The 25,598-nt window shown below is 52.9% G+C and overlaps 1 protein-coding gene and 1 pseudogene across 3 annotated transcripts in view; both read left to right on the plus strand.

Annotated features, from left to right (window-relative positions):
* RGMA (repulsive guidance molecule BMP co-receptor a) overlaps positions 1-25,598 on the plus strand; it is a 46,620-nt gene that overhangs the window by 11,203 nt on the left and 9,819 nt on the right. The window contains exons 1-2 of one of the 3 annotated variants that reach the window (XM_055277128.2): positions 5,075-5,127; positions 5,818-5,933. In XM_055277128.2, the coding sequence (XP_055133103.1) occupies positions 5,090-5,127; positions 5,818-5,933 (154 nt within the window). In that variant the 5' untranslated portion in view covers positions 5,075-5,089. Of the gene's footprint in view, positions 1-5,074; positions 5,128-5,574; positions 5,934-25,598 lie in introns of those variants that run through there. The other 2 variants (XM_055277129.2, XM_055277127.2) reach the window with 2 other exon arrangements.
* LOC129482036 (Y-box-binding protein 2-like) lies at positions 12,113-13,239 on the plus strand (annotated as a pseudogene).

A 25,598-nucleotide genomic window follows, 5' to 3' on the forward strand; every position in this document is an offset into this window, starting at 1 on the left:
TAAGGATCCGTTCTCACACTGTGAGTTGTAAATTGAAGCAACTCAGTTCCTCAAGACATGGTCTGGTCTGGACGAACATTTTTCAGGACATGGGGGAATGGGTGGTTACTCAAGAAATGTTGTCAAATTCTTGGTCAGTAAGTGAATGGTGGATTAAGAGCCATTGGTAACACATCCCCACGCTTGCAAGGTTGGCAAAAATACCTGGAACCAGTGCTGGCTCGTTTCCTCCATATTAGACAGGGATCTGTTAGAGAAATCTAGATCAAGCTAGTTTCAGCAAAATAAGGAATTTTTCTCAGCTTCCGTAGCTGGAATAGGTACTCGGGTAGCTCACAGGAGCTCAGGAAGAGCTGCAGGGGAGTCACATGCTGAAGAGTGGCTTGGGGAGGCTTAGCCTAAATAAAATCTTCATCACTCCCCAAAAAGCTCACCTGATAAAATACAACTTAAGTAAAAACAAGATGTCAGCTGGGCGCAGCGGCTCATACCTATAATCCCAGCACTTTGTGAGGCAGAGACAGGCAGATCACTTGAGCCCAGGAGTTTGAGACCAGCCTGGCTAACATGGTGAAACCCTGCCTCTACTAAAAGTACAAAAATTAGCTGGGTGTGGTGGTGCGTGCCTGTAATCCCAGCTGCTCAGGAGGCTGAGACACAAGAATTGTTTGAACCCAGGAGGCGGAGGTTGCAGTGAGCCGAGATCGCACCATTGTGGTCCAGCCTCCTGGGCGATAGGGCAGCTGTCTCTCACACACACACACACACACACACACTGTCACGTCCTCCAATGCTGCCTCAACTACTAACACTCATAAACACTCACCCTGGCACAAGATTGCTGCCCTAAACCCATCCTATGTTGGAATCAGACCAGAACTGAAGCTTCTTCTGTAGCAACAATCTCAAGAAATATTCTGATTGGTCCAGCTCAAGTCACTTGCAATCACCGTTTTATTGAAAGTAATCGTTAGGTTATCTGTCTTATCTTGACTTTATTCCCAAGGGGCAGAAACTGACTGACCTGGGTCTTCTGTGCACCTGCCAGCAGCAAGGAGGGCATGGGCCCGAGATTGATAGAACCTACAAACCCAGCTATTCCCCTAGACATGAGTCACCTAGGGGAGCTCCTTAAAATGCTGATGCCCAGGCTCTACCCCCCCAGAGATTCAGATGTAGCTGCTTTGGAGTAGGGCCTGGCCAACTCTAATCTTTTTACATCTCCCACAGTGGTCTCCCAAAAGAATAAATCCCTCCCCCTCTTGAGGCTTTGGGTTGCGCTCCCAGGTGCTTCACGGGCTCCCCCAAGCTCTTTGCCCTGTTTCTCCAGCTTCACCTCTTCCTTCTACAGCTGCACTTCAGCCTTTGCAGATCCTCAGGTAAAGCATACCTTGTTCCTGGCGTGCTGAGTGTTCCTTCTGCCTGGAGTTTTCTCCCTGCCATCCCCTCCCTTGCCCATCAACTTCCCCTGGCATACTCCTACTGGGAAAGCTGCTTTCCCCTCCCTGCACCCCAAGCTGGGCTGGAGGCCCCTGGCATCTGTGTTCTGTGTCTCCCCTGTCAGTCTGTGTTATGCTTTATTGAAAGTGATTGTTAAGTAATCTGTCTCGCCTTGACTTTAAGCCCAGTGCGGACTTGCTCACCACCATTGGAATGAATGGCACACACGGCACGCCAAGCATGGAGTTCGGCATGCTTGGCTTGGCATTTATTAGCCATTTATTGGGTGAGTACTTAAGCGTTCCCAGCCTCAGTTTCTTCATCTGCAAAATGAGGATGGTAATAGAACCTTCCTTAGCTGAAAGTTTCTAGAAATGTAAAGTACTTAGCTGGCACCTGACACAATGTAAAAATACGTCAAAATATTAGCCATTATTTTGAAAGACACCACCTTTTGTGGTAAAGGTCGTTCACTCCTCACCTCTCCGTTAGCACTCATTTTTCTCTATTATCTGTTTCTACCAGCAATTCAGAAATAGGGACTGTCTTATTTCTTTATCCCCCAAGGTCTAGCCTGCAGCAGGTCCTGAATATATATTTGTTGACTGATGACTCGGGCCCTAGATTTGAGAACACTCTGTTCATACCTAGAAGCAGGCAAAGTTGGAGCCCCTGACTATCACTGCCCCTGAGAGGGCTTCTGCCTTATGCAGAACCCTTTCAGAAGCCCCTTGACCCCTTTCCCCCCATCAAATAGCTACCCCCAGAGTGGAGAGGGAGAGAAGATGGAGGGGAATGCTCAGGATGGGACCTCCACAGCCAGTGCTGAAGAAAGGGGGCAAGAGTCATGCATGAGAGTGTCTCTGTCCCCAGGTCTAAGCTGTAGCCTAGGGGACACCACATACTTGGTTAGACTCTATGGGGCTGTTTGTTTGAAGTCAACTACACTTTTGAGTTAAATGAGTTTCCATGGCGAATGGAGTGCCGAGTTCTCAGATCTAACGTTTTAGGAATTTTTTATTCCTGCAGAGAGTTGGGGAGTTGTTTAAAAGTTGGTTGGTTTAGCCAGTATAGATAGATTCCTCGGCCGGGCGCAGTGGCTCACGCTTGTAATCCCAGCACTTTGGGAGGCCGAGGCGGGCGGATCACGAGGTCAGGAGATCGAGACCACGGTGAAACCCCGTCTCTACTAAAAATACAAAAAAAAAAATTAGCCGGGCATGGTGGCGGGTGCCTGTAGTCCCAGCTACTCGGAGAGGCTGAGGCAGGAGAATGGCGTGAACCCGGGAGGCGGAGCTTGCAGTGAGCCGAAGCTTGCAGTGAGCCGAGATCGCGCCACTGCACTCCAGCCTGGGCGACAGAGCGAGACTCCGTCTCAAAAAAAAAAAAAAAAAAAAAAAAAGATAGATTCCTCAAGGTCAGCACAACCCCATACTGCTCTAGTTGGGGCTAGATTTCTCATGATAGTCTAAACTGTGTGATGGCCAAGTCCCCACTTTGAAGATGTCCAAATTCAGCCTCAGACATTTCTCCTCAAGAGAGGGGGGGAAAAAGCCCTTTGCGTCCCTTTCCCAAATTATTTGCTCATGCTGTAAGACTGGGGTCTCCTCCTAAAATGGCAGCCAGTCCCCGTCCCCCAGCAGGGACACTGGAACTCCCATGACCTGGGGCCTCTTCCAAGTTCTATTCAGTTGTAGTCTTGGAGTGACAATATTATCAGCCTGATCCTTACAGATGAAGAAACTGAAATGTAGAGGCTAAAAGTCCTGCTGCGAGAAGAACCTACTGAAAAAAAAAAAATTCTCAGGCTTTACAGCAAGCAAACTTCACTATGATTTTTACAATTCTGATTCTGTATCCCCTGGGGGTTATCTCAGTTGCTTCTTTAGGATGGGGTTTATGTTGTACATATATCCTGATGTGTCTGTATGAATCTTTGTCTTTTTTGGGGGAGGGTAGAGGACAGTTATTTTTTTAGATATTGTTCCTACGGTTATTTTTTTAGATATTGTTCCTAAAAAGGAATAAATGCATACACCTGTTTGTCAAAACACCTTTGCTTTTTGTGCAACTGCTTTATATTAACAATACTTGAAAAAATAGCTTTGAAAAAAAAAAACTACTGTATGTAATGGAATTGCAGAATATGCTGCACATGTATTTTATTTAGTTATCCTTGCTTTAAGAATATTGGATGACATTTCCTGATGTGGGAGGGAAACTCCTTCCTTCCCCCCCGCCCCCCCCCGCTTTTAAATTGTAACATAGTTGAAGATTTCTTTTTTCTGTTCTCATTGAAAAAAAAAAAAAGTCCTGCTGTGAAAAGTCCACTCTTGGGCAAGGGCAGCCCCAGAAGGGCGTGATTTCTGGGCTTCTGCGGGCTGCATGGCCTCCCGTGGATCCTGAGCCCTGGTCTCTGACCTGGACATGCTGCAGCAGTGACGGTGGTTAATTACTGTCCAGGTGACTTGGAATGCCAGTGATCCCTTTTCATTAGCAAGAGACTCTAGAACTGGCTTGTGAAAGGCAGACTCTAGCAAATGGTGTTAATTAGTGGACCTCAGAGGTGAAAAGGCCACTTGGTCGCCTCTGTGCAGCCTGGCACAGTGCCTGCTTAGCGTGCCCCGGTGGCCGCTGGAATGGGCTGCCGTTTGGTGATGCTGCAGAATAAATCGTTGGGTCAGGCCCCAGGACTGGCCAAGCTTGAAAGGAAGACCATTTTCGATGGTGGGCTTTCACTGGGAAAACTATAGCATTTTGGAGACCCATCCTAAAATGAACCCTGGTTTGGGGGAAAAATAATTAGAGCCTGTCCATCTGAGACCTGAATATTTCAGGGAAACACAGTGGCGCCCCCACGTAAAGAAGAGTTGTGTCTGGCATTTGCACCTAAGGAAAGCGCAGCTTCGTGTTGCCCTTTTGCACAGGTGGCTGAGGTATGGTCCCCTTGTCTACCTGTTTTGTGGAAGCCAGATTCGTAAGTCTTGCTGCTGGGGTTGTGTCTTCACAGACATAGGGCCTTCTCCCCTTCCTTCAAACTTGCTCCTCTCCACACTCCCGACCTGGCAGCCAGAACCCCAGATGCGGCTGCAGCCCTGCAGCCTGTGTGGCCTTTGCAGCAAGTGAGGGCTGTGATAGTGCTTAAAAGAAACATCTAAATTGGATAAAAACCCAGAGGTGTTTTTTCCCCAAAGAGCCAGATGGGCAGGCTTGGGAGTGAGGTGAGGAGGGTGCGGGAGGAATTGGTTTGACTAAAAACATTTGCTCGGGACTATTTGTGTTTCATCCAAAAGATGTCTCTCAGGGGAAGTTACCAGTCCCTTAAATATCACAACGGCAGCAGAACTGCGGGGCCCAGGGAACCTTGGGAAGGAGATGTTTTTTTCCCAGAAAAATAAGCGACAGAGTGAGGAAAGGTCACCATACTGAAGCCCTCCCAAGTGCAGCCTTGCGGGCCTCGCAGAGAGCGCCAAACCGTCCGGCCCTGCGCCACGCGGACCGACATAGCCATATCTCTGGAGTAGCAGCTGTACCAAGGTGGCAAGGTTAGGCCCGCAGGCCCTCAGCACGGGGGCGCAGCCGGGGCAAGTCTTCAGGAAGCAGCGAGGTGCTTGAAGGGGGTGCTGGAGGCAGCCCAAGCCCAGTCAGGATGGGTGGCCCGGGGCCACGACGGGCGGGAACCTCGAGGTGCGTTAGTAGCAGAGATGCAGAGAGCCATCCTACCCAGACCTAGACAACTCCGAAGTGGATTTTTCAGCCTCCGCACCGGTGTCGCGTCTGAGTGCGACAGATGAGCCAGGGGGCGTCGGTGGAAGCTTGGGGTCGGCAGTCTGGTTGGAAAGTAGAGCTGGGATTTGCCTCCAAGCGCAGTTTTCTATTTGGATTGGATATTTGTGGAGGGGATTAAAGGGGCGCCCTGCCCCCACCTTGTGCCCTGCGGCCTCCCAAGAGTACTGGGCCTGTTTTGCAAGGACAGCCGCGGGCTGGAGATGGCGCGAGGGTCGGGGAGGGTGGCGCGCCCTCTGATCTAGGGCCGTGGTTTTCCGAGGTCCTCACGGCGAGCGCCGCAGCCGGGCAGCCTGGGTCCCCGCCCGGCGGCCTCCCGCTGCCTCGCCGGCCTCGCTGAAACCCGAGCGCGAGGGGGCGGGGCGCAGGCGGCTGGGGCGCGGGGCCGCGTCGACATTGGCGGGGAACCGAGTGATGGATGGCGAGGGAGGGGCGCGCGGGGGGCGGCGCGGGAAGGGGAGCGCGCTGGGCGCCCGCGGCCGAGGTGGACCGAGCCTCCCGGCTCGCTGCTCCCGCCGGCGGAGCGAGGCTGCCCTTTCTCCGCAGCGTGATTTATTTTCTTCTCCTTTTTTTTCTGAACTCTTCTTCCAGGGAGAGGCTAGTGGTAACAGGCCGAGCTGGATGGATGGGTATGGGGAGAGGGGCAGGACGTTCAGCCCTGGGATTCTGGCCGACCCTCGCCTTCCTTCTCTGCAGCTTCCCCGCAGGTAAGGCACTGCCGGCCGGGCGCGCGGGGCCGGGTCCCTGGGCGGCCCTTCAATGCTGGGCCAGATGTGCGCGAGTGAGTCCCGGCTCAAGTTCTCCGGACCCCGCCTCCCATTTCCACGGGTCTTTGTTTCTCCCGCACCCCGTCGTGGGTGCGATGCCTGCCCTTGGGGACCCGGAGAGGGGCACCCTGCCCGAGTTGCAGTGAGAAGGAGCCGGGTGGGGAGGGCGCAGGAGCCGGGGGTGCCTCACTCCCTTCCCTTTTTCCGAGAAAGGGGGTGCTGGGAACGTGCCTCTAGGGTCTCGGGAAGAGGGGGAGAAGGGGAGGCACGCCCTCAGTGCTGGGGACACTTTCTTCAGCTCCTCGCCCAGCAATTTGCAAACCTGCTGGGTGCCCAGGGGTGGAGCCAGGGGCTCCCCTGAGGTCCCAGCCGAGTTCCCGACAGCCCCCTCCCCGGAGACCTCGTCCCATTTCCACCCATCTGGCCACGCGGGGACACCCACGGACTCGGCTCAAATGAGCTGGTGTTCCTGTTTGATAACTTTCTGCGTCGCCCCCTGTTTGTTTTTATTGTGTCAGAAAGGGAGAAAATTTCAGAATTAAAGCTGAAAAAGCCCATCTGTTTCCAATGAATCCCCCATAGTTTTTCACAATGTTTTTGGCAGATCGCTGCTTTCAAATTCCTCCGAGCCCGGACCTCTTGTTTTTGTTGGGGGAAGGGAGACCAACTCCACAGAGAAGCATTTGTTCCTTCCCAAACGCTCCAGTTTCTTTACTTTTTTTTTTCCTTTTGGGGGGAGGGGGGAGGCATGCAACTTAAATCCCCGGCCTGTTTTCTTTATGATGTTTCATAAAACTTTATTTCATTTTTGCCATATGCTGCTCACAGCCAGAAAACGCCAGTTAAGCCCTTTATACCCATTTTTTTTTTCTTGCTAAAAATACAAATAAACACAATGTCACGGGCCAAATGGCCCCCCCGGCGCAAAGCGGGATCTCCCAGCCGTTTCCATTGTGTTTGCGGGGCTCAGAGGTGTCTTTTTGAAAAAATTTCGGCTTGTTTCACACCACAGCCGGGCGTGGAGCCGCAGTCCCTGCGCACCACTGAGCTTTGCAAGAAAGGACTGGAGTTTAGACTCGGATTGGGTTATTTTGATTTGCTCTTCAGCCAACTGGGTTTCAAGGAACTGGCAAAACTGGGCAGGTCTGGCTCGGCCTGGCTGCGAGTTGGGGCTCCCAATGGGCGGACCACGCAGACAGTGAACAGTAGGGAGCGAGGGATCAGTTTACCCCCTAGTCCCAGCCCTGCTCCTGGCCCCCAGCGCCAGCTCAGACTTGTGCGTCCGGCTTACTCAACCACTGCGCACCCCAGGAGGGTCCCAGAGAGCCGCAACCTGCTCTCCAGACCTAGGTTCCATTAGGAGGCCTGACCGAGGACAAGATGTCGGGGGCGGGGGGGGGATCTTGGTGTCCCCCAAAAGTACTCAGCTTGGAATATCAAAACCTCCACAGGGGATCAAACAGCAGGGTGCCCTCTCCCCACCCCCAGTGTATTTAAAAGACAGTTTCTCCACCTACTTAAGAGTCTGGCTGAACAGGCCAATTTGGTTTCCTCCCAAGAATTCAAAATAAAAATAAAAATCACCTTATTTAAAAAGAAGTCAACGTTTTGGAAAATTAGGAGTTTGCAATTTGTGTACTTGGTTTGGTCTAGATAAAGATCAAGCCCATTGGAAGTTTTATCAGATGGGTTGATAAATGGCTTTTGTCCCTTGGCTGCCGTGGGGGATGTGATGTCAGCTCAAAGCTGAAATTGAGAAGAGGGGCTTAGAGGCCCTTAAAACAACACCTTCCCCCTCTTAAAGCTGCAGCACTTGTTACCTTTTGGGGCTAGAGAGGAAAGGAAGGCCTGGCAGAAGTTCCCAGAGGTAGGAGGCTGCATGGCCTGAGTGGTGGTGCTTTTGTTGTTTCTCGATTTATTTCTCCATCCTAAAAACTTTTATTTCAAAGCATCCTGGCATAGGCTGAGGAACACTGGTAGGTTATATAAGTCACAGCCCAAATTCCATCACTTTTGTTTCCAAGAAACCCATTTCTTTTTGGCATCAAGGCCGGTAAGTAAAACCTGGCCGATAGAACTGATAGCTGCTCTCCTGTCATGCCAGCTGGCTAATGTTTCTTCTCATTTGAGGGCTTGACAGCTGCGTTTAGTCAAAATTGCCCACCTTACTGAAAACTGAGCTTCCAGTATCCCAAAACTAAATATACTGGGGGCTCCAAAACTTGTGTGCTCTAGAAATGTGGGTCAAAAGACAGTTTCTTAAGTAAGGGATGAAATGGGAAATTTCCACAACAAAGAGAGACTGTCCCATTCTTGGATACATTGACCAGGAGAGGGGCCACTTAGGAATAAAGTTAGAAAACTTGCAGATCTGATGGAGAGCAAGGTGGGAGATCGAGAAATAAAGCCCCGGCGAGTGCAAGGCACCCAGACACATTGGGGGCCCCTGTGTGCCTTGGCCTCTCCCGTTGGAAGACAGGTGGAAACTGGCCGAGCAGCTGCGTGAAAGCCTCGGTTTGTTCTGTGCTCGTCAGCTTGAATGGCTGCCAGGAGTAAGCCTATAGGAGTGCAAATGAAAGTGAACATACTTATGTGGAGAAAGATACCTTCACCTCAGCTACACTGAGAGCGTTTGTGTGTTTCGAGTGTTTGCATTTACTTACTCGATGTGGATGGCCAACCTCCTGGGTTCCTGACTCAGTGACAACTTTCGGAGCCTTCTAACCAAGCCCCTCAGGCAGACCACAGCCTGGTGAAGAGAAAGGGGCCCTGCACTGTCAAGCAGGCTGGAAGGGTGTCTGTTTAGATGATTCTTTGGAGACAGCACAGGCAGACAGTGTCCACGTCTACCTAGGAAGGGAGGCCAGAAAGGATTCTTAAAAGAGCATTCCACAAATGGCATCCTACTCAAATCACAGTTAATAGATGGCTTTTTAAACTTTGAAGCCGTTGTGACTTTTTCGAAAAGATTTCTAAGAGAAATCCATGCAGGCCTTATGTTTCGGACATGTCACCAGGCTTCCTGTTCACTATGTATGGGTCCTGTACTTCAGCACAGTGGTCCTCAGAGTGTGGTCCCTGGACCAGCAGGGTTAGCCTTCCTTGGGAACTGGTTAGAAATGCAAGTTCTAGGCCCATCACAGACCTATAGAAGCAGTTACTCTGGAGGTGGGGCCCTGCAGTCTGTGTTCTAGAGCAGGCCCTCCAGAGAACTCTGATGCGTGATCAAGTTTGAGGATCGCTGTTCTAAGAACTATTGCACTCCAGCCTTTCTTTGTTCCTTCTTTCTTCCCCTTAGACTTTTAAACTGCAGCTGTTTTAGAAATGTTAGTCCTCGGTGGGTAACTAAGGTTTGGGGAGACCAAGACCCTCTGCAGTGTCCAGGCACACCTGTGTCGCTATAGAAATGAGACCGTTTCTATCAGAGCTGCTATTCAAAAATGCATCGGCCGGGCACGGTGGCTCACGCCTGTAACCCCAGCACTTTGAGAGGCCAAGGTGGGTGGATTGCTTGAGGTCAGGAGTTCGAGACCAGCCTGACCAACATAGCGAAACCCCGTTTCTACTGAAAATACAAAAATTAGCTGGGCATGGTGGCATGAGCCTGTAATCCCAGCTACTCGGGAGGCTGAGGCAGGAGAATCGCCTGAACCGGGGAGGTGGAGGTTGCAGTGAGCTGAGATCACGCCACTGTACTCCAGTCTGGGTGACAGAATGAAACTCCGTCTCAAAAAAACAAACAAACAAATGCATCAGCAGATCAGCCTGCTTACCACACTATTGCTCTCGCAGTAGGACTTTGTGTCCCAAGGGGAGAGTGTCTTAGTTTATTTGGGCTGCCGTAACAAAATACCATAAGTGGGTGGCTTATACATGGCAGACATTTATCGCTTAGAGTTCTGAAGGCTGAAAAGTCCAAGAGTAATAGGTGCTGGCAGATTTGATGTCTGGTTTGTAGATGGTGCCTTACAGCTCTGTCCTCACAGGACAGGAGTGAGGGCACTCTGTGGGGTCCCTTTTATAAAAGCACTAATCCCATTCTTGAAAGCTCCACCCTGATGACCTAATCACTTCCCAAATCCCTCCTATTTCTCATACCATCACTTTGGGGTTAGGCTTTAAAAGGTGAATGTGGAGTTGATGTTCAGTGGCAAGAACCAGCCAGCTAGCGACCAGTGTGTGATGGCATCTGCAGAACAGGGTATTGGCTCCCAGGGAGAGCACACACATGAAATTCTACAGATGGCCAGCCGCTAGGCCCTGAGGGCGAATTGAGGAGAAAGGGAAAGGCTCTCTGGTCTTGTGATCTGAAGAAGGGAAAGGTCTTTGCGAGGTTGGAGAAATTGCTAGTAGTCACTCCAGCATTCAGAGGATGGGAGCTGGGGAGAGGTGATCCGTGGGCACAGATAAGGCCACCCTATGAGATGGAGAAGAGGAGGCCTAGGAAGATAAGAGCCTGAAGGTGGGGACCAGTTTACATGTTGCAGGGAGTGTAATTCCTGCTAGCGATCTTGTCTTTGGTGAAATGTGCGAGGCCTAGAACTGGGCAGAGAACCCCAACTTTAGGTTTTGGTTGAGTAGCAGTCAGGGGCCATGCTGTTTTGCTGCTTGGCAAAAATTCAACCAGCCTTAAATTGAAGGCAGTATTTCTTTGAAAGTAGCCAGCTTATCCCAGTTTGCCCAGGACTTCCCTAGTTTTAAAACTGGAAGCTACATGTCCTGAGAACTATCCTCAGTCCCTGGCACACCAGGACAGTTAGATAAAACCCTAGTTTTACCCTCTCCTGTCCCCTGGACTCATGCCTAGCCTGTACCTGTCCAGATCCGTGAAGTCCTGGGTGTGAAGTGGGCCCCTCCAGGTAGTCTCATCACCTGGGGCCGTGGGTCCTTCCTCCTCCTGGTCCTGCCTGTTCCCTCTGTCACCTTGCTGCCATTGCAACAGTGGACAAGCTTAGGACCTGCCTGCCTCCCCCGATCGTCGCCATGGTGCCAAATGAATCACTCTGAAACTCCTGCCCAGGAGCTCATGGCTGCCCATGGCCTGCTTTGGAGCATCAGAAGGGAGGGCCTCTAACTCCCGGCCCCCTACTTTTCCCAAGCTCATTTCCAAGGCTTCCGGCACATCCCCAAGCCCTGGGTCACCCCTTTCCTCCCTACTTGACTCCCCATATGCCACCCCACCACACCACCCCTGGCCGCTCTAAGGCATTGCTCTGGACACTGCCCACCACTCCAAGTTTCACCACTCCAAGCTCAGTGCCGTCTGCAGGGGTCCAGTGCAGACCCCCCGATGCCGGGGACACCTGTTACCTTGGTTGCTGACAACTGAGCTACCTCCTGGGCTTGGTGCCTCATGGGCCTTACGTTTTTGTCCTCTTGTAAAGCACCAGTTCTGTTTATAAAAGCAGGAACCTCATTTCTGTTTCTATATGCCCTTTTCTCCACCCACCCCAAGCACACCCACATAGCCCTGGGAACTACAGGGCCCTTGGGTTTTTGTGTGTGTTTCTGTTTGTTTTGGGTTTTGCTCAATGGGCAAAGACCACAGGATTTTTTTTTTCTTTTTTTCCAGATACTCAAGTTTTTTTCCAAAATAATTTTTTTCTGGTTATAAAAACAGTACTCATTTTTAACTCTGAAGGCTGAAAGGGACAAGTAATAAAATAAAAATAACCCAAAATCCAACCTCCCACAGACAACCATCACTAAATGAACATTTCACAAACATCTTTCAAGATATAATACCTTTATATTCTTCTCTCCAAAGGAGAGAATCATTTGAAGGAGAGTAATAATTTTTAAAGCTCTTTTGATTGAGTGGCCACAGTGTAGCAGGCGTTCTGCTAAATGCCTTAAGGCCATTCCTATGAGGATCATCATTCCCATTTCACTGATGAGGAAACACAGCGTCAGAGAGGTTGTCCCGGCATTGCACACACAGCCAGTTGCATGGCGGAGCCAGAAGTAGAACCCAGACCCCTGCCCTTTTCCCATGCACAGATTTTGGATAAATATGTCATTAAATTTGCCATGTAGTGCCAGGCTCGGTGGCTCACGCCTGTAATCTCAGCACTTTGGGAGGCCGAGGCAGGTGGATCACTTGAGGTCAGGAGTTTAAGACCAGCCTGGCCAACCTGTCTCTACCAAAAATACAAAAAACTGGGCGGCGGCGGGGGCCAGTACTGGACCCGGCAGGATGAGCAAGGTGGAGGCGGCAGCGGTGGTGACAGCGGTCCCCACAGCGACGATGCCCGGGGTGGTAGCGGTGGTGATATCACTGCCCGCAGGGAAGCCGCAGAAAGCAGGCGGTGGGGCAGGCGGTGGCAGGGGTGGAGCCGCCTCGGCCTGCTGCTGGGACCCCCTTGGTGCCTGGCCCCCGCACCCCTGGCAACCCGGCGACGGTGGCCTCAGAAACCCCCGCCCCCTACCCCTATCCCCCCCCACCCCGGAGTCACACGGACAAGCCGGTGCTGCTGGCAATCTGAGTCCTGGGCAGTGTCAAATGGTTCAACGTCCGGAATGGTTACGGATTCATCCACAGGAATGACACCAAGGAAGATGTCTTTGTTCACCAGACAACTATTAAAAGAACCCCAGGAAGTTTCTGCGCAGCGTTGGAGATGGGGAGACTGGAATTTGATGTCGTGGAAGGACAGAAGGGCGCAGAAGCCGCTAATGTAACTGGGCCCGGGGAGGTGCCCGTGAAGGGCAGCCGTTATGCCCCCAACCGACGTAGGTTTCGCCGATTCATCCCCCGGCCTCCCTCAGTTGCCCCACCACCCATGGTGGCAGAGATCCCTTCAGCGGGGACAGAACCTGTCAGAGAAGGGGAGCGGGCCAAAGACTCCGGGCAGCAGCCCGACGACGGCACCCCCCACCTTTCTTCTACCGATGGTGGTTTGTGCGAGGCCCTCGGTCCCCCAACAAGCAGCAGCCTACAGAGGGCACTGACGGAGTAGAGCCCAAAGAGCCCCATTGGAGGGGCACCAACAGCAGGGAGGTGAGCGGGTCCCCCTACCTCGATTCTGGCCCAGGCCACCCCAGCCAGCCTACCAGGGAAGGTGGGGATGGTGAGACCAAGCCCAGCCAAGGTCCTGCCGATGGTTCCCAGCCTGAGCCCCAGGGCCCACGAAACCACCCCTACTTCCAGCAGAGACGGCCGCAGGCCCCGGCCCCCGGCAGCCCGCATCCCGAGACCTCAGCCCCTATCAGCAATGGGGACCCCACCATCGCCATCCTGGAGTGATTCCAACTCGACATTCAGAGCTGCCATCTGGTATCTGCCAGTTTTTCTAACTGACCTCTACCCTACCCAGTACCCTGTTCCCCCTTTCCCGTAATTCATGGCATCAAAACACCAGCTTTTCGCCTTTTCCTTGAGACTCAGGAGGGCTGAAGCAACAGCCTTTTGCCTTTTTTTTTTTTTTTCTTCCCTTATCAAGGGTTGAAGGAAGGGACAGAGACACCAACCCCCTCCCCTAACTCAGGCTGAGACGGAACCAGCCAGCTCTTAACCTCCTCCTGGTTGTTTTTCTTTGCCCCCCGAGTTTATTTTTGTTTTCTCCAGGCCCCCAACCTCTGAAGCCATTTTATGATCTGTCATGTGCCACCTGAGCCTCCAGTAAAAGCAAAAACAGGCTTTCCTGTGGTCTTGGAAAAAAAAATACAAAAAAATTAGCTGGGCATTGTGGCATGTGCCTGTAATCCCAGCTACTCAGGAGGCTGAGGCAGAAGAATTGCTCGAACCTGGGAGGTGGAGGTTGCAGTAAGCCAAGATCCCACTGCTGCACTCCAGTCTGGGCAACAGAGCAAGACTCCATCTAAAAAAAAAAAAAACAAAATTTACCATGTGGCATATTGGACTCTGCACTCTGTGGTATAGAAGACTTGAGATGGGAGACAAGAAACAGACTTTGGGGATATGATGAGGATATGCATTTTTCCAAGGATCTAGCATTTTTGCCTCCTCCAAAGGCCCTCTGCCTCTTGCTCACCATGGCATAGCATTCTAAAGAGGACGATGCCACCCAGCCACAGGAAGACAAGTGGGCAAAGTTGTCATCGTGCACATTTTCCCAAGTCAGATTTATGTCTGTTGGGTTTTGCTTATGTATTCATTTCGTGCACCATTTCGCTCCAGCCGGCAGAACACCCGATTACAGTGATGCCTCCGCACCTAGGTCCCCGCAGAAGGAAGCCCAGTTGCTCCCTGTGCTAAGAAATGCCACATGAACAGACCCACACGTGTGTGCGCAGGCTGGGCAGGAGCCTGGCTGGCTTGCATTTGCTGTTCGCCCGCACGCGGAAGGTGAAGGCGGAAGGCCTGCCTGCCGGCAGCTTTGAGGGAGAAAAGCCACTTCAAAGGCATTTAGACCCGCAGGCTAAGCGGAGGAGCCCAGGGTCACTAGAGGCAGCGCCAGCCCTAGACTCAGGGAAAGGGGTTATGCCTCAAAGCTGGAGGACCAAAGTGCTCACCTGCAAGCATCATTTACATCTGGAAAGTTGTGTCTGCCTATAATCACCTATCTTGTGGAACTCGGAGTAGCTTATCTAACTCTGCCCTGAGACAGGATGGTGCTGGCATGGAATCCTATGTCCAGCCCTTGCCGGCCTAGGGCCCCTCTTGCCTAGGGAAGCTATCAGCACCCCCGCCCCCCGCCACTGAAGCTGTTTGTGGCCTTGGGCCAGAGGGAGAACACCACACTCTCACACCATCCTACTTGCCCGTGGTCTGCCTCCACGTGGCCCCAGGAGGAACTGGGGGATGGGAGGGCAGTATGGAAAGCTGAGGTGTGCCCTTTCCCTTGGCACACGGTGTGGTTTCGTGCAGCCACTTGGTATGAGTGAGGCTGGGGCAGAGCAGCCCTGGCTGGGTGTGACACGGCCAGTACCTCCTGTCTGAGCTCCGTGAGTGGCATTCGGCCACTTTTGCCCATGCTCACGTGGCCGTGAGTTACCCCTCCACGACCCCAGCACCCCAACTGACCCCCACCTCCACAGTCAACTGAGGTTCTCTGAGAAGCTCCCTCTTTCTCCTGTGGCTGGTTTCTAGAGAAAACCTCCTAGAAAATTTCCAGTGGATTCAAAGAGTGGGAGCCACATTGGAGTCACAGGTTCCTTGGGACATTCTTGGGCTAGACTCAGGGAGGAATGCCTTTTAGAAAAGGTGACACATTCTGGCTGCTAGTAGGTTAAAGGTAGGGTCTGCTGCACCTGGTGAAAAATCCTGCGCTCACCTGGGTGTGTTCCTTTCGGTATCTGATGCCAAACACCTGGATGTTTACACCAGGATGACAGAGTGAAATTCCTGCAGGAGTGACACAAACAGGCAGCCTCAGGAGTCTCAACTCAAAGAGACTCCCGAATACTGCTCTGGCCAGAGTTTGCCACATATGTGTGGTAGGTCTGTCTGTTGCTGTCCCCTGTGAGATCCAGCACTGAGGCACGAAGGACAGGAGAGGGTGGGGAGGGGTGGCAGCGTGAGTCTCACTGCGTGTGAGCTGGCCAGCCCCCTGGCTCAGTGCTCCCTCCTCCGCCCCCTTTGAACAGGGGTCATGCCATGTTGCTAAGAAGGGCATCTCAGCGTCTGCTGCTCAGGCTAGGTGGACAGTGAGGAAGGGGACATGGGAGGTCTGAGGCTTCAAGGCTGGAGTGTCCACAGGCGCTGGCAGTGATTTCTTTTTTAAGCTGCTCTCCCTCCCTTCCCTCCGCCTGCCTCCATCCTAATTGAAGCCATCGCCTCTTCAGTTACGCTGCTTCCTAAAATAGTGTTCTGATCACGCCCTGGGTGCTCACAGAAAATGCTTCAGGGGCTCCCTGCCATCTATTGGAAAAAGGCAGAAATCCTTAGGCTGGCGTGCCAGGGTCCAATCAGAAAAGCAAAACACACCCGGGATGTTTCCGCAGAGGGAACTTCATGTAGGGCATTGTTATGGGCATGGGAAGACTGAAAGGGCAAAGAGAGACCGCTGAGACAGCGAGTGGCGGAAGCAGCTTCCACCCGTGCAGCCAGAGGGACAGAAGGAAGGCAAGCTTGGAGGAGGGCCCGGGACTGATGGCGAAGAAGGGCCGTTGCTGGGAAGTGGTGGGAGAAACAGCCTTGGGGATAGCAGGTAAACCTGTCTCCTGCCTCCCACCTTCCCTTCTCCATCTAGTGTCCTCTTGTGGGGAAATTTAACAGGGAACCCAGTGACGAAAGAGATGGGGTTTGCAGAATCCCTGCACCACAGAGCAAAGTGGTTTGAAGCTGAGCGACATTTGCTTCCTAATGGGCACAGGTGGCACTCTAGGTTTCCGTGTCTGGCCCCAAACTCCTGGCTACACTGTGACCAGCCAGCATGTCACCTCCTGCCAAGCTCAGCTGTTCTGGAGGTCCCTGTCGTCACATCTTTGCCCTGCATCACCCGTCAAATTCAGGACCTCGTTGAAATGCTACTTGCCTGATACCTTCTCGTACTTCCATTCTTAAACCTTTGTTGCTGTTAAGTGTTAAGATGAAACATGTTTGCTTTGTATTCTAGAAGTTTATGCGATTGACCATACCTGTGCGCGGAGATTAATGGGGGTTTGTTCCAGAAACAGCATTAATCACAGTGCCCGGCACATAGAAGGGTCCAGAACTTGGAGCAAGTAATTGAACTCAGGCAGTTCCCACGCAGGCCACAGAGTTGGACAAAAACAGCTTGACCCTGGGGCTTGCACTCAAAATGAGCCTTACCCCTTTAAGAGAGGGCAGGTCTTTTCCCTCTCCGGCTCACCCCACCCCTCCTACACAGTAACTGAAACCTGATCTAATCCCTTTGCACGCGGGTAATTTATTGGTCTGTTGAGCTTTTCTTGGTGGCAAATTGCATTGTCTTTATTCCTGGGTTCAGGCTCTGCAGCGGCTCACTGCATTCCTAGGCCTCCTTTCTCAGGGTCAATCCTTCACACCCCCTTGTGCACTGCAAAATAAGTCTTATTGGGCTTCTCTTATGCAAACAGGGCGGTGGTAATCAGGCTATTATTCTGAAAGATTGGGCTTGATTAACAGTTCAAAGGAGGTCTCTGAAAGCAGCTAGTGCCTCATTGGTGCATAAATATTTTCATCCTGCCAGCGTTGGTGCAGCTGGTGCTCCAAGCGCCCCGCCCTATCTTTCTGATTCTCAGAGGTGCTAGGTTGCTATTGAAAGGAAGAGAACTAAGTCAGACGTGCTGTGTGGCTGTGATTTTTCTTTCTCTCTACCTTATCTCAGTCCATGAGGAAAGCAGTCTGGAGCCCCCCTCCCCCGAAAGAGTGAAATGTCACCTACATGCGTTCATGTGGGTTGTGGGGCAAGTGCGTCTCCCGGGCACAGGGTCCTGGGTCGGAGGTTTAAAAAAGCATCAAATCTCTGTTAGGGGCCAGGTGTGGTGGCTCACACCGGTAATCCCAGCACGTGGGGAGGCCGAGGCAGGTGGATCACCAGAGCTTAGGAGTTCGAGACCGAGCCTGGCAACGTGGAAACCCCGTCTCTACTAAAGTATAAAAATTAGCTGGGCATGCTGGCGGGTGCCTGTAATCCCAGCTACTCGGGAGGCTGCGGCAAGAGAATTGCTTGAACCTGGGAGATAGAGGTTACAGTGAGCCAAGGTCCCACCACTGGACACCAGCCTGGGCGACAGAGTGACTCTATGTCAAAAAATAAGTAAATCTCCTGATAGGCTTTGGGTATGGAGTATGGACGCCAGAACGAAGATAGGGGTCCCCAACCCTCAGGAGATTGACATGCAAGTGGGGAAGAGGCCGCTCAACGGCCACCTCCTAGAGGAACCTGAGCTGTGCAAGGGCAGATGGGTGACACTGACAGTCCAGTGACGGCCAAAGAGAGGAGCAGCTGGAGGGACCAAGAAGGTGGCGCAGGGAAGCTGAGGGGCCACCCTCGACAATCACAAAGCCGCCCTACTTCACCCTTTCCTGTGTGACTCTAGACAAGGGCCAGGGGAAGTCCCTGGGATGCCACAGTACATCCACAGCCAGAGCTGCCCAGAGCAGGAGGGGCCAGCCCTGCCCTGGCAGGAGTGCTGCAGGGAGATTTCCTGCTGCGTAAACTGGTGACCTCTGACATCCCCAGGCTCCCAGGTTCTAAAATTCCATGGTGTGCCTTGAAAAGTGACCATTGTTTTTGGTCACAAAGTGATTGTTAGGGCTCTTTGATAAATTTGATCGCATGGAGAAGCCGTGAGCTCTGGCCTGGATTGCTCGAGTCAGGAGCAAATGGGTCAGATGGTCGCCAGGGGTCCCAACCTGAGCACCAAGGGCCCACCCAACCCCCATCGGGTCTGGGAGCCACTCTGTCTTCTAGGCACTGCCTGGGCATCACCCCTTGAGCCGAGTCCGTCACCCCTTGGGGCTCCGGGACAAGTTTAGGGTCTTTCTGTTGTTGGATCTGGAGAGGGCCAGACCACTGTCTTTGCACGCTTCTGGTTTCTCCTGTTTGCCCCACTATAGCTAATCCGGAAAATTCAAGGCCTCAAGAGACCTGGGTCAAAACAAAACATGCAGTGCACATAATACCGCATAATATGCTTGTAAGGGGCATAAAGCTCTGTGTCTGTGTCTCTTGAGGTCGAACCCCAGGTTGCAAGGCTTAACAAGGGGCCGGAGGGTGGCCCCTGCCTGCCCAAGGACACACTCAGTGGCTGGGGTAGAAATGGAAGCTCAGGAAACTTCTTAGGTTTTTCAGTCCCCTGGTTCTGTGCATATTGGCTGTCCTAGATCCATCAAGAGGCAGCTCCAGAGCTAGAAGGGGTAACTTTCTGGACTGCAGTACTGGGCAGGTGTGCTCAGCTCACACCCTGCGGGGCAGCTGGCTCTGTGTTCAACGTGGCTTGCTCTGAAAAGCAGCTTTCCTATTCCGCCTGCAGGAGTTGCTGTAAGATCTGTTTTTCAGCTCAAACTTTCCTTCCTTCTTTCCATGGACATTCGCATCAGAAAAGTCTAAGGTTTATTGCCTGGAATTGGGGTCTTTTTATAAAGATACAGCACATAAAAATCAGCCTCTCTGAGATCTCTTTGGCAGGTGATGCCACAGCTATTGCTTTTGATGCTGGACCAGATTTCATTCAGGTCCCTGACCTCTGGTGGGGGGCTGCTGTTGGTGATTTAGTGCCATGGAGGCAAGGTGATTGGATGACCGTGGAGGTCAGGGCCCCTCACTCCAGTCACTGCCCGTGGGGACTGCCCAGCCCCTCGCATGGGAAATGAGGCCACACACACTCATTTCTGGGACCCATGGTTCCCAGAGAGCTTCCTTTCCACGTGGAGAGATGGCAGACGCGAGCAGGCACCCTTTATTCTGGTCCCAGCTGGTCACTGTCAGTGGCCTTTTCCAAGTCATTCCCTTGAGCTTTGGAAGAGAGGAAGCCTCTTAAACTCTTAGGAAGATGTGCAGAGCTGGATCCAAGTTCCCTGAGAGTTTGGAGCACCTGGGAAACCCAGGAAGTCGGGAAGGGTCAGTTGGCAGCAGCCGCTGCTCCTGGTGGGCTCCGCACAGGCCTTTGTGCAGGGAGGGCCCAGAATTGATTAAGCTTCTGGTTACTGTCCTGAGACCAGATGGGTCTGCGGCTGCATAGGAGACCCGCATCATGCTTTTGGGCCTTGGGGGAGCTGGATCAGTCTCAGCTGGTGTCCTGAGGAGGGACTTGTGGCAAAAGCATTTTGAAAAGCATAGAAACAGCTCCAAGCCTGCCCATCTCAGCCCCAGCCCTTCCACTTGTGTGACCCAGGCCCACTCGAGCCCGAAGCCTCTGTGTTTGCATCTGCAAAATGAAGATAAAAATTCCTGCCCTCTAATCAGGGCAGTAGCGAGGATCCAACAGGAAAGCAATGTGTCACCTGCACAGGCCCTGGGAGTGCAGGGTATTTTATTGTCACGATCATGTTTTGTTTTCTGGGGTGAGGCCCAGCCCATGTACCTACCCCACCTCCCTATGCAGTCCTGGGTGCACAGCCTCTTCCCCAGTGAGGCCCCCCAAGACAAGAACTCTTGTCTTTGTTCATCTTTGTGGCCCCGCAGCACCTTGGCGTTGCCTGGTATGGAGGGTGTGGAAATCCGAGAGGTGTGAAGGAAGAGGAGAATGCAGCTTGGGGGCTGAGGGCTGTGGTTTGCACCTTCAGGGTAGCTGGGGGTGGGGTGGGTGGGGAGCTATTTAATGCCTCTAGGCCTCAGTTTCCCTGTCTGTTGAATGAGGATAAGTCAGTCCTGGGTCTGTATTAAGGGCTAAAGGAGACAGATGTACAATGTCTAGCCCACAGTGAATGCTCGATACACATTAGCTGTTAGTTAAGCTCAGCCTCTCCCATAAATTGTGATTAAACAAAACAAAGTTAACACAAAACTGGCTGTCACAGAGCTTCCTTCCCGAGTCTCCCGGCTTTGCTCACATCAGTGCCTGCAGTCCCTTTAACACCCCTCTGGTGAGGTGCCCATGCATCCCTGTAGCTCAGAAAGGTCAGTGAATTTGCCCGCAGTCACACAGCTCTGGAGTGGCGGCGCTGGAGTTGATCTCGATGCTCTGCCCCACCACAGTTAAGGTCCACCGCTGCGGTGAGACCCTCCCACTGGGCACTGCCCCGTGAGAACACCCTACCTGTTGCCTGTCGACACCGAATTCTCTCCAGTTCTCTCTGGGTGGGGAACTTGCAAGTATTCTTATTTTTCTTTCTCATATAGAATCTAAGGTCTCTTCATTTACTCATTAACAAGGCAAGGACGGAGGCAAACTTGTTGAAATTGTGCTTTAGGACCCAGAGTTTCTGACTGCATCTTCCCCCAGAAAATGTCTCAGCAGAAGAGGCATTTTAGGATGCCATGAAAACTTGGGGAAGGAAGGGGTTGTGACAGGCAGGAAACCGAGTGCTCTCTGTCAGGAGCAAGGACGGAGAGACTGGACCACACGGGCTGTGGGGTACAGAGGTCTCCCAGCAGAGATGTGAGAGCTCGATGTGCCACCCCCCAATCTCTCCCTCTGAAGAGCCAAGGGGATCATCCCGGGCCTGGGCAATCCCTGGGCGAAAACAAGTCCTTGTCGGGAAATGGGAAAATGGGGAAGGTGAAGTTAAGTCAATCTGGTCTTTGGTCTCTGGCCAAACAAATGTCTCCACTGATACTGGCAGCTTCTGCAGAGGTGACTTGGGAGGGTGCAGGAAGGAGAGGAGGGAGGCGGCCAGTTTTCCCTCTATGACTGTCTCTTTAGCTTGGCCACCATAAGAAAATACCCCAGCCTAGGAGGCTTAAACAACAGACATTTATTTTCTCAGTGGTCTGGAGGTGGGTAGTCCTAGATCCGGTACCAGCATGGTCCAGTTCTAGAGAGAGGGCCCTCCTCCTGGCTGTCAGGCTGTGGATTTCCCATTATACCCTCACATGGCAGGAGGAGGGAGAGGGGCAGGGAGAAGAGAGAATGCTTGGCATTTTCCAAGTGTCTCTATTTTAAGGGCACCAACCCCATCGTGGGGGCTCCACTCTCATGACCTCATCTAAACCTAATTACCTCCCAAATGTTATCCCATAAGGGGTTCGAACTTCAACCTACACATTTAGGGGACAAAGTCCAGTCTACAGCGCTCTCCCTGGGGGTGAGTGAGGCAGTGGGGTGAAGCCACCCGGTGCCCGTGGGAAGCAAGGCTCCCTCGACAGTCATGACTACTGACTGATCCTGGACAGTCCAGTGGATTGAAGGAGCTGCCAGGAGTTGGGGGACCTGGATCCAGGTGGAATCCACTGCGCCCTGAGAGTGAGTGCCCGCAGGGCCTACCCCGGGGAAGGAGGGATGAGGAGAGATGCCACGTCTGCTGGAGCTTCACCAGAGAGGGGCAGGCTCCCTCCAGTGCCCCTCCCGTCCCCCAAGCTCGTGACTTCTAACCTCTGACCTCCCAGGGCTGCAAGCATTGTCCCCCACTGTGGCCTTTGTGGGGAACCCTGTTTGTTGGATGCCCCTGGGGCTCCAGGCATGCCGTGTACATCTCCTCATGTCCTCAGCGACCCTTTAAGGTGGACACAGTCTCTACTTGACAGTTAAGGAAACAGGCTGAGTCAAGTTCCCGAAACTACTGGTAGGGGACAGAGCGGGACTTTGAACCAGACACCTCCCTTCAGGGCCTGTGCTGGCCCTCAGCCCACCCAGAGCTGGGGCTGGCAGAACTTGGAGGGAATAGTGGGGCAAGGAGCTCACCCCACCACCAGGGTCCTGAAGCCTACAGAGGAGTGGGGGAGACAGGGAGCCTGGTTCCTAGGTGCAACGGTTCCAGAGTGTGACCTCTGCCACCATCTCTGAGTGGCAGGCAGACAGCTACGCCTGCTGGGTGAGGGGTGGTCTTGTTCTTAGAGTGGGTGGGCTCTGGGAGGAGGAGAGGAGCAGGAGAAGGTTCCCGTGTGAAACGGAGAAGTGAAAGGGCCTTGTCTCAGGCACTTCTTAGCCGCTCAGCATCAGGGCTCAGGTGGCCGCATCCCTGTTGTTTGCTCCTGGGGGGCCGTCTGCCTCTCGCCACCCCTTTGCCTGCAGCCCCCTTCTCTGAACCTTCGCCACCAGCCCCCTCCCAATCCTGGGGAAATGTCGCCTTCACACACTCCAGGCTGGTCGGGCTGCATCAGGCTCTAGCTTGGCTCCTGTGACTGTTGAAAAGAAAGTGAACCAACTCTGAAGCCTCACTACTCAAAGTGGGCCGGGGACCAGCAGCATGGGCCTCTCCTGGGAACTTGGCAGAATTGCAGAACCCCTGGCCCCACTGGGGCCTGCCGAGCTGGGTCCCAGGCCACCCAGTACAGCCTCATCTGGGGCTACCAGATCCCACTCCACGGCCCTGGAGCATGTGAGGGACCCCTTTCCAGGGTACCTGGGTGGGATTTCTGTCATGAACTCTCCACATACCCCAGAGTTCTGTAGCTGGGGTGCTGCTCTGAGAACAGTTTTGAAGGCTGTGGAGGTAGCAGATCCCGATCATGAAGCCAGTCCACCTAAAATTCAGGAGGCTGCGGAGTTGCCCATTTGGAGGGTAGAGCCACACCTGGGCACCTGTCCGACCCTGCCGTTGAACCCCTGCTCACCCTGGGAGGTGACCCCTTGGAACTTGTCTGCTGGAGGCAAGGCAGGGAGAGAGCATGTGTGGACCACAGGCCTCCTGCTCCTGGGAGCGCAGTGTCATAAGATGGGTCTTGCAGGAGAGGCTGGAGCCCACCGTGGGGGAGGGAATCAGGAGTGTGCTAATGAGGTTGTGTGATGATGTGTGGCTGCCGGGGGCATGAGCTCTCAAGTCCAGTGGGCTGGATTCATGTCCTGCCCTGGCTTCTTCCTCGAAGTGAGACTTGGGCAAGAAGTCAGCCCAGCAGAGCCTGGCTTTCCCGAGAGCTGGGGATGGCAGTCGCACCGGGAAGATGCAATGAGGGGAGGCCTGTACCGCCTGCAGCACCGGACCTGGGACAGAGCCAGCCAGCTGGGACTTCACGGTCCCTGCACTCCTACCAGATTCGTGTCCTGGTGGAGAGTCAGAGCCCAGCACAGCTCCTGCTTGTGTAGCAGTGGGGCCTGCTGTAAAGGGACAGGCAGTGTCCTTTTTCTACATTGGTCACAGTAAGGGCCAGAGATGAACCAGAGCTTGAGCGTGGCCATCGATTAACAGGAGACCAGTGTTCCTTCTGGTTGATTTTCTCTGATGCCCACATCTGCATGATTCTGAGGAGGCAGAATGTCAGGTCAGCACACCCGGCTCCTGGAATTAATGAGGCTGCCGGGACAGGCATTGTGTGCAGGCCACCGCAGCAGTCGGTTCCTGTGCGCTGGGTCCCTCCAAATGCTTGTTCTGCGTAGCGCTCCCTCCCCATACACGCCCCCACCCCACTCCTCTACTGTACTGGCTTTATCAGGGGGCGGCAGGGAAGCTACCTTTTCCCACATCGACCGCGCCAACATTTCAAAGCCTACAGGTAGTTTGGGCCCTTGCATATCTTGTACAGGTTAAGGAGACGTGAAGACAGCAGGGCAAGAGAATCTTCTCGTTGCCTTGGGAGGGAGACCTCGTTGCCTTGGGAGGGAGACCTGTCCTCAGGAGCACACCTGTGTGGGAGGAAGACTACATGGGGGGATCTCACCAGTGCTCCCCACATATCTGCCGTAGCATCCCTTTATAGTGGTGTATTAGTCTGTTCTCACACTGCTGATAAAGACGTACCCAAGACTGGGTAATTCATAAAGGAAAGAGATTTAATGGACTTACAGTTCCACATGGCTGGGGAGGCCTCACAATCATGGCAGAAGGCAAAGGAGAAGCAAAGGGCATCTTACATGGCGGCAGGCAAGAGAGCACGTGCAGGGCAACTCCCCTTTATAAAACCATCAGATCTCGTGAGACTTACTCACTACCACGAGAACAGTACGGGGGAAATGGCCTCCTGATTCAGTTATCTCCACTTGGCCCCACCCTTGACACGTGGAGATTATTGCAGTTCAAGGTGAGATTTGGGTGGGGACACAGCCAAACCATATCAAGCGGGCACCACCTGACTGTCACTTACCTAACCTGACCCTTTAAGTGAGCATACTTCTTCAATTTAAAGCTAATAAAATGGGAAATCTGTAGCTCTTCCATCAATTTTTTTTTTTTTTTTTGAGATGGAGTCTTGCTCTGTCTCCCAGACTGGAGTGCAGTGGCACCATCTCAGGTCACTGTAACCTCTGCCTCCCGGGTTCAAGCAATCCTCGTGCCACCACGCCTGGCTAATTTTTGTATTTTTGGTAGAGAAGGGGTTTCATCATGTTGGCCAGGCTGGTCTTGAACTCCAGACCTCACATGATCTGCCTGCCTCGGCCTCCCAAAAAGTGCTGGGATTACAGGCGTGAGCCACCGTGCCCAGCAATTTTTTTTTTCTTAATGCACATTTAAATAAAGATATGACGTCTCAAATTAAAAGACAAAGTGTTCACTTAGGTATCACCTGAAGTTACCTTGTTACTGGCAGTATGGCAAACACAGGTCATGTGAGGGGGGGAGCCCAAATTTCAGATGAGCACTGACTCCCCCGTGCTCAGGTCTGTGACCTGGGAAGGTGACTTGTGCTCCTGTAGAATGGTGCCCACCCACCTGCAGAGGCAGGAGAGATCACCCAGGTCCAGGGCTGCACAACTCAGGCTGGGTTCACACAAGGCTGCTGGGATAGGTAGGCACTCGTGCTCACGTTAGCCTGCCCTCAAATGTGTCTGTTCTTGGTTCTATGTGCGGCTCAATTTTATAGGTAAATCCAGCACCAGAGAAACAAACTGACTTTTCCAAGGTCACAAGCCAAGTTAGTGGCCCAGACAAGAGTGCTGAGGCTCCCTTTCCCCGCTAGAGACCACCTCGGCCAGCACAGGGCTGTGACCCCAGAGGCTGGACCTCCCAGCTGGTCTCCTGGCCCCTTTCTCCTGGAACCCATGTGGGAACTTCTGTCCTGCTGCAGGTCTGTGTGCCTGGCCACTTGTGGTCACTATGGGCTGTGCAGAGGAAGGCCAGAAAAGGGCAGGTTCTATGTGTTGAGAAGATGAGGTGTGTTAAAGCCAGAGTTCTGGGGCATGGTCATTTTGGCTAATTGTCACTAAAGTCTCAAAGCTTGT

This window comes from Symphalangus syndactylus, chromosome 5 (assembly GCF_028878055.3).
Source record: "Symphalangus syndactylus isolate Jambi chromosome 5, NHGRI_mSymSyn1-v2.1_pri, whole genome shotgun sequence".
NCBI lineage: Eukaryota > Metazoa > Chordata > Mammalia > Primates > Hylobatidae > Symphalangus > Symphalangus syndactylus.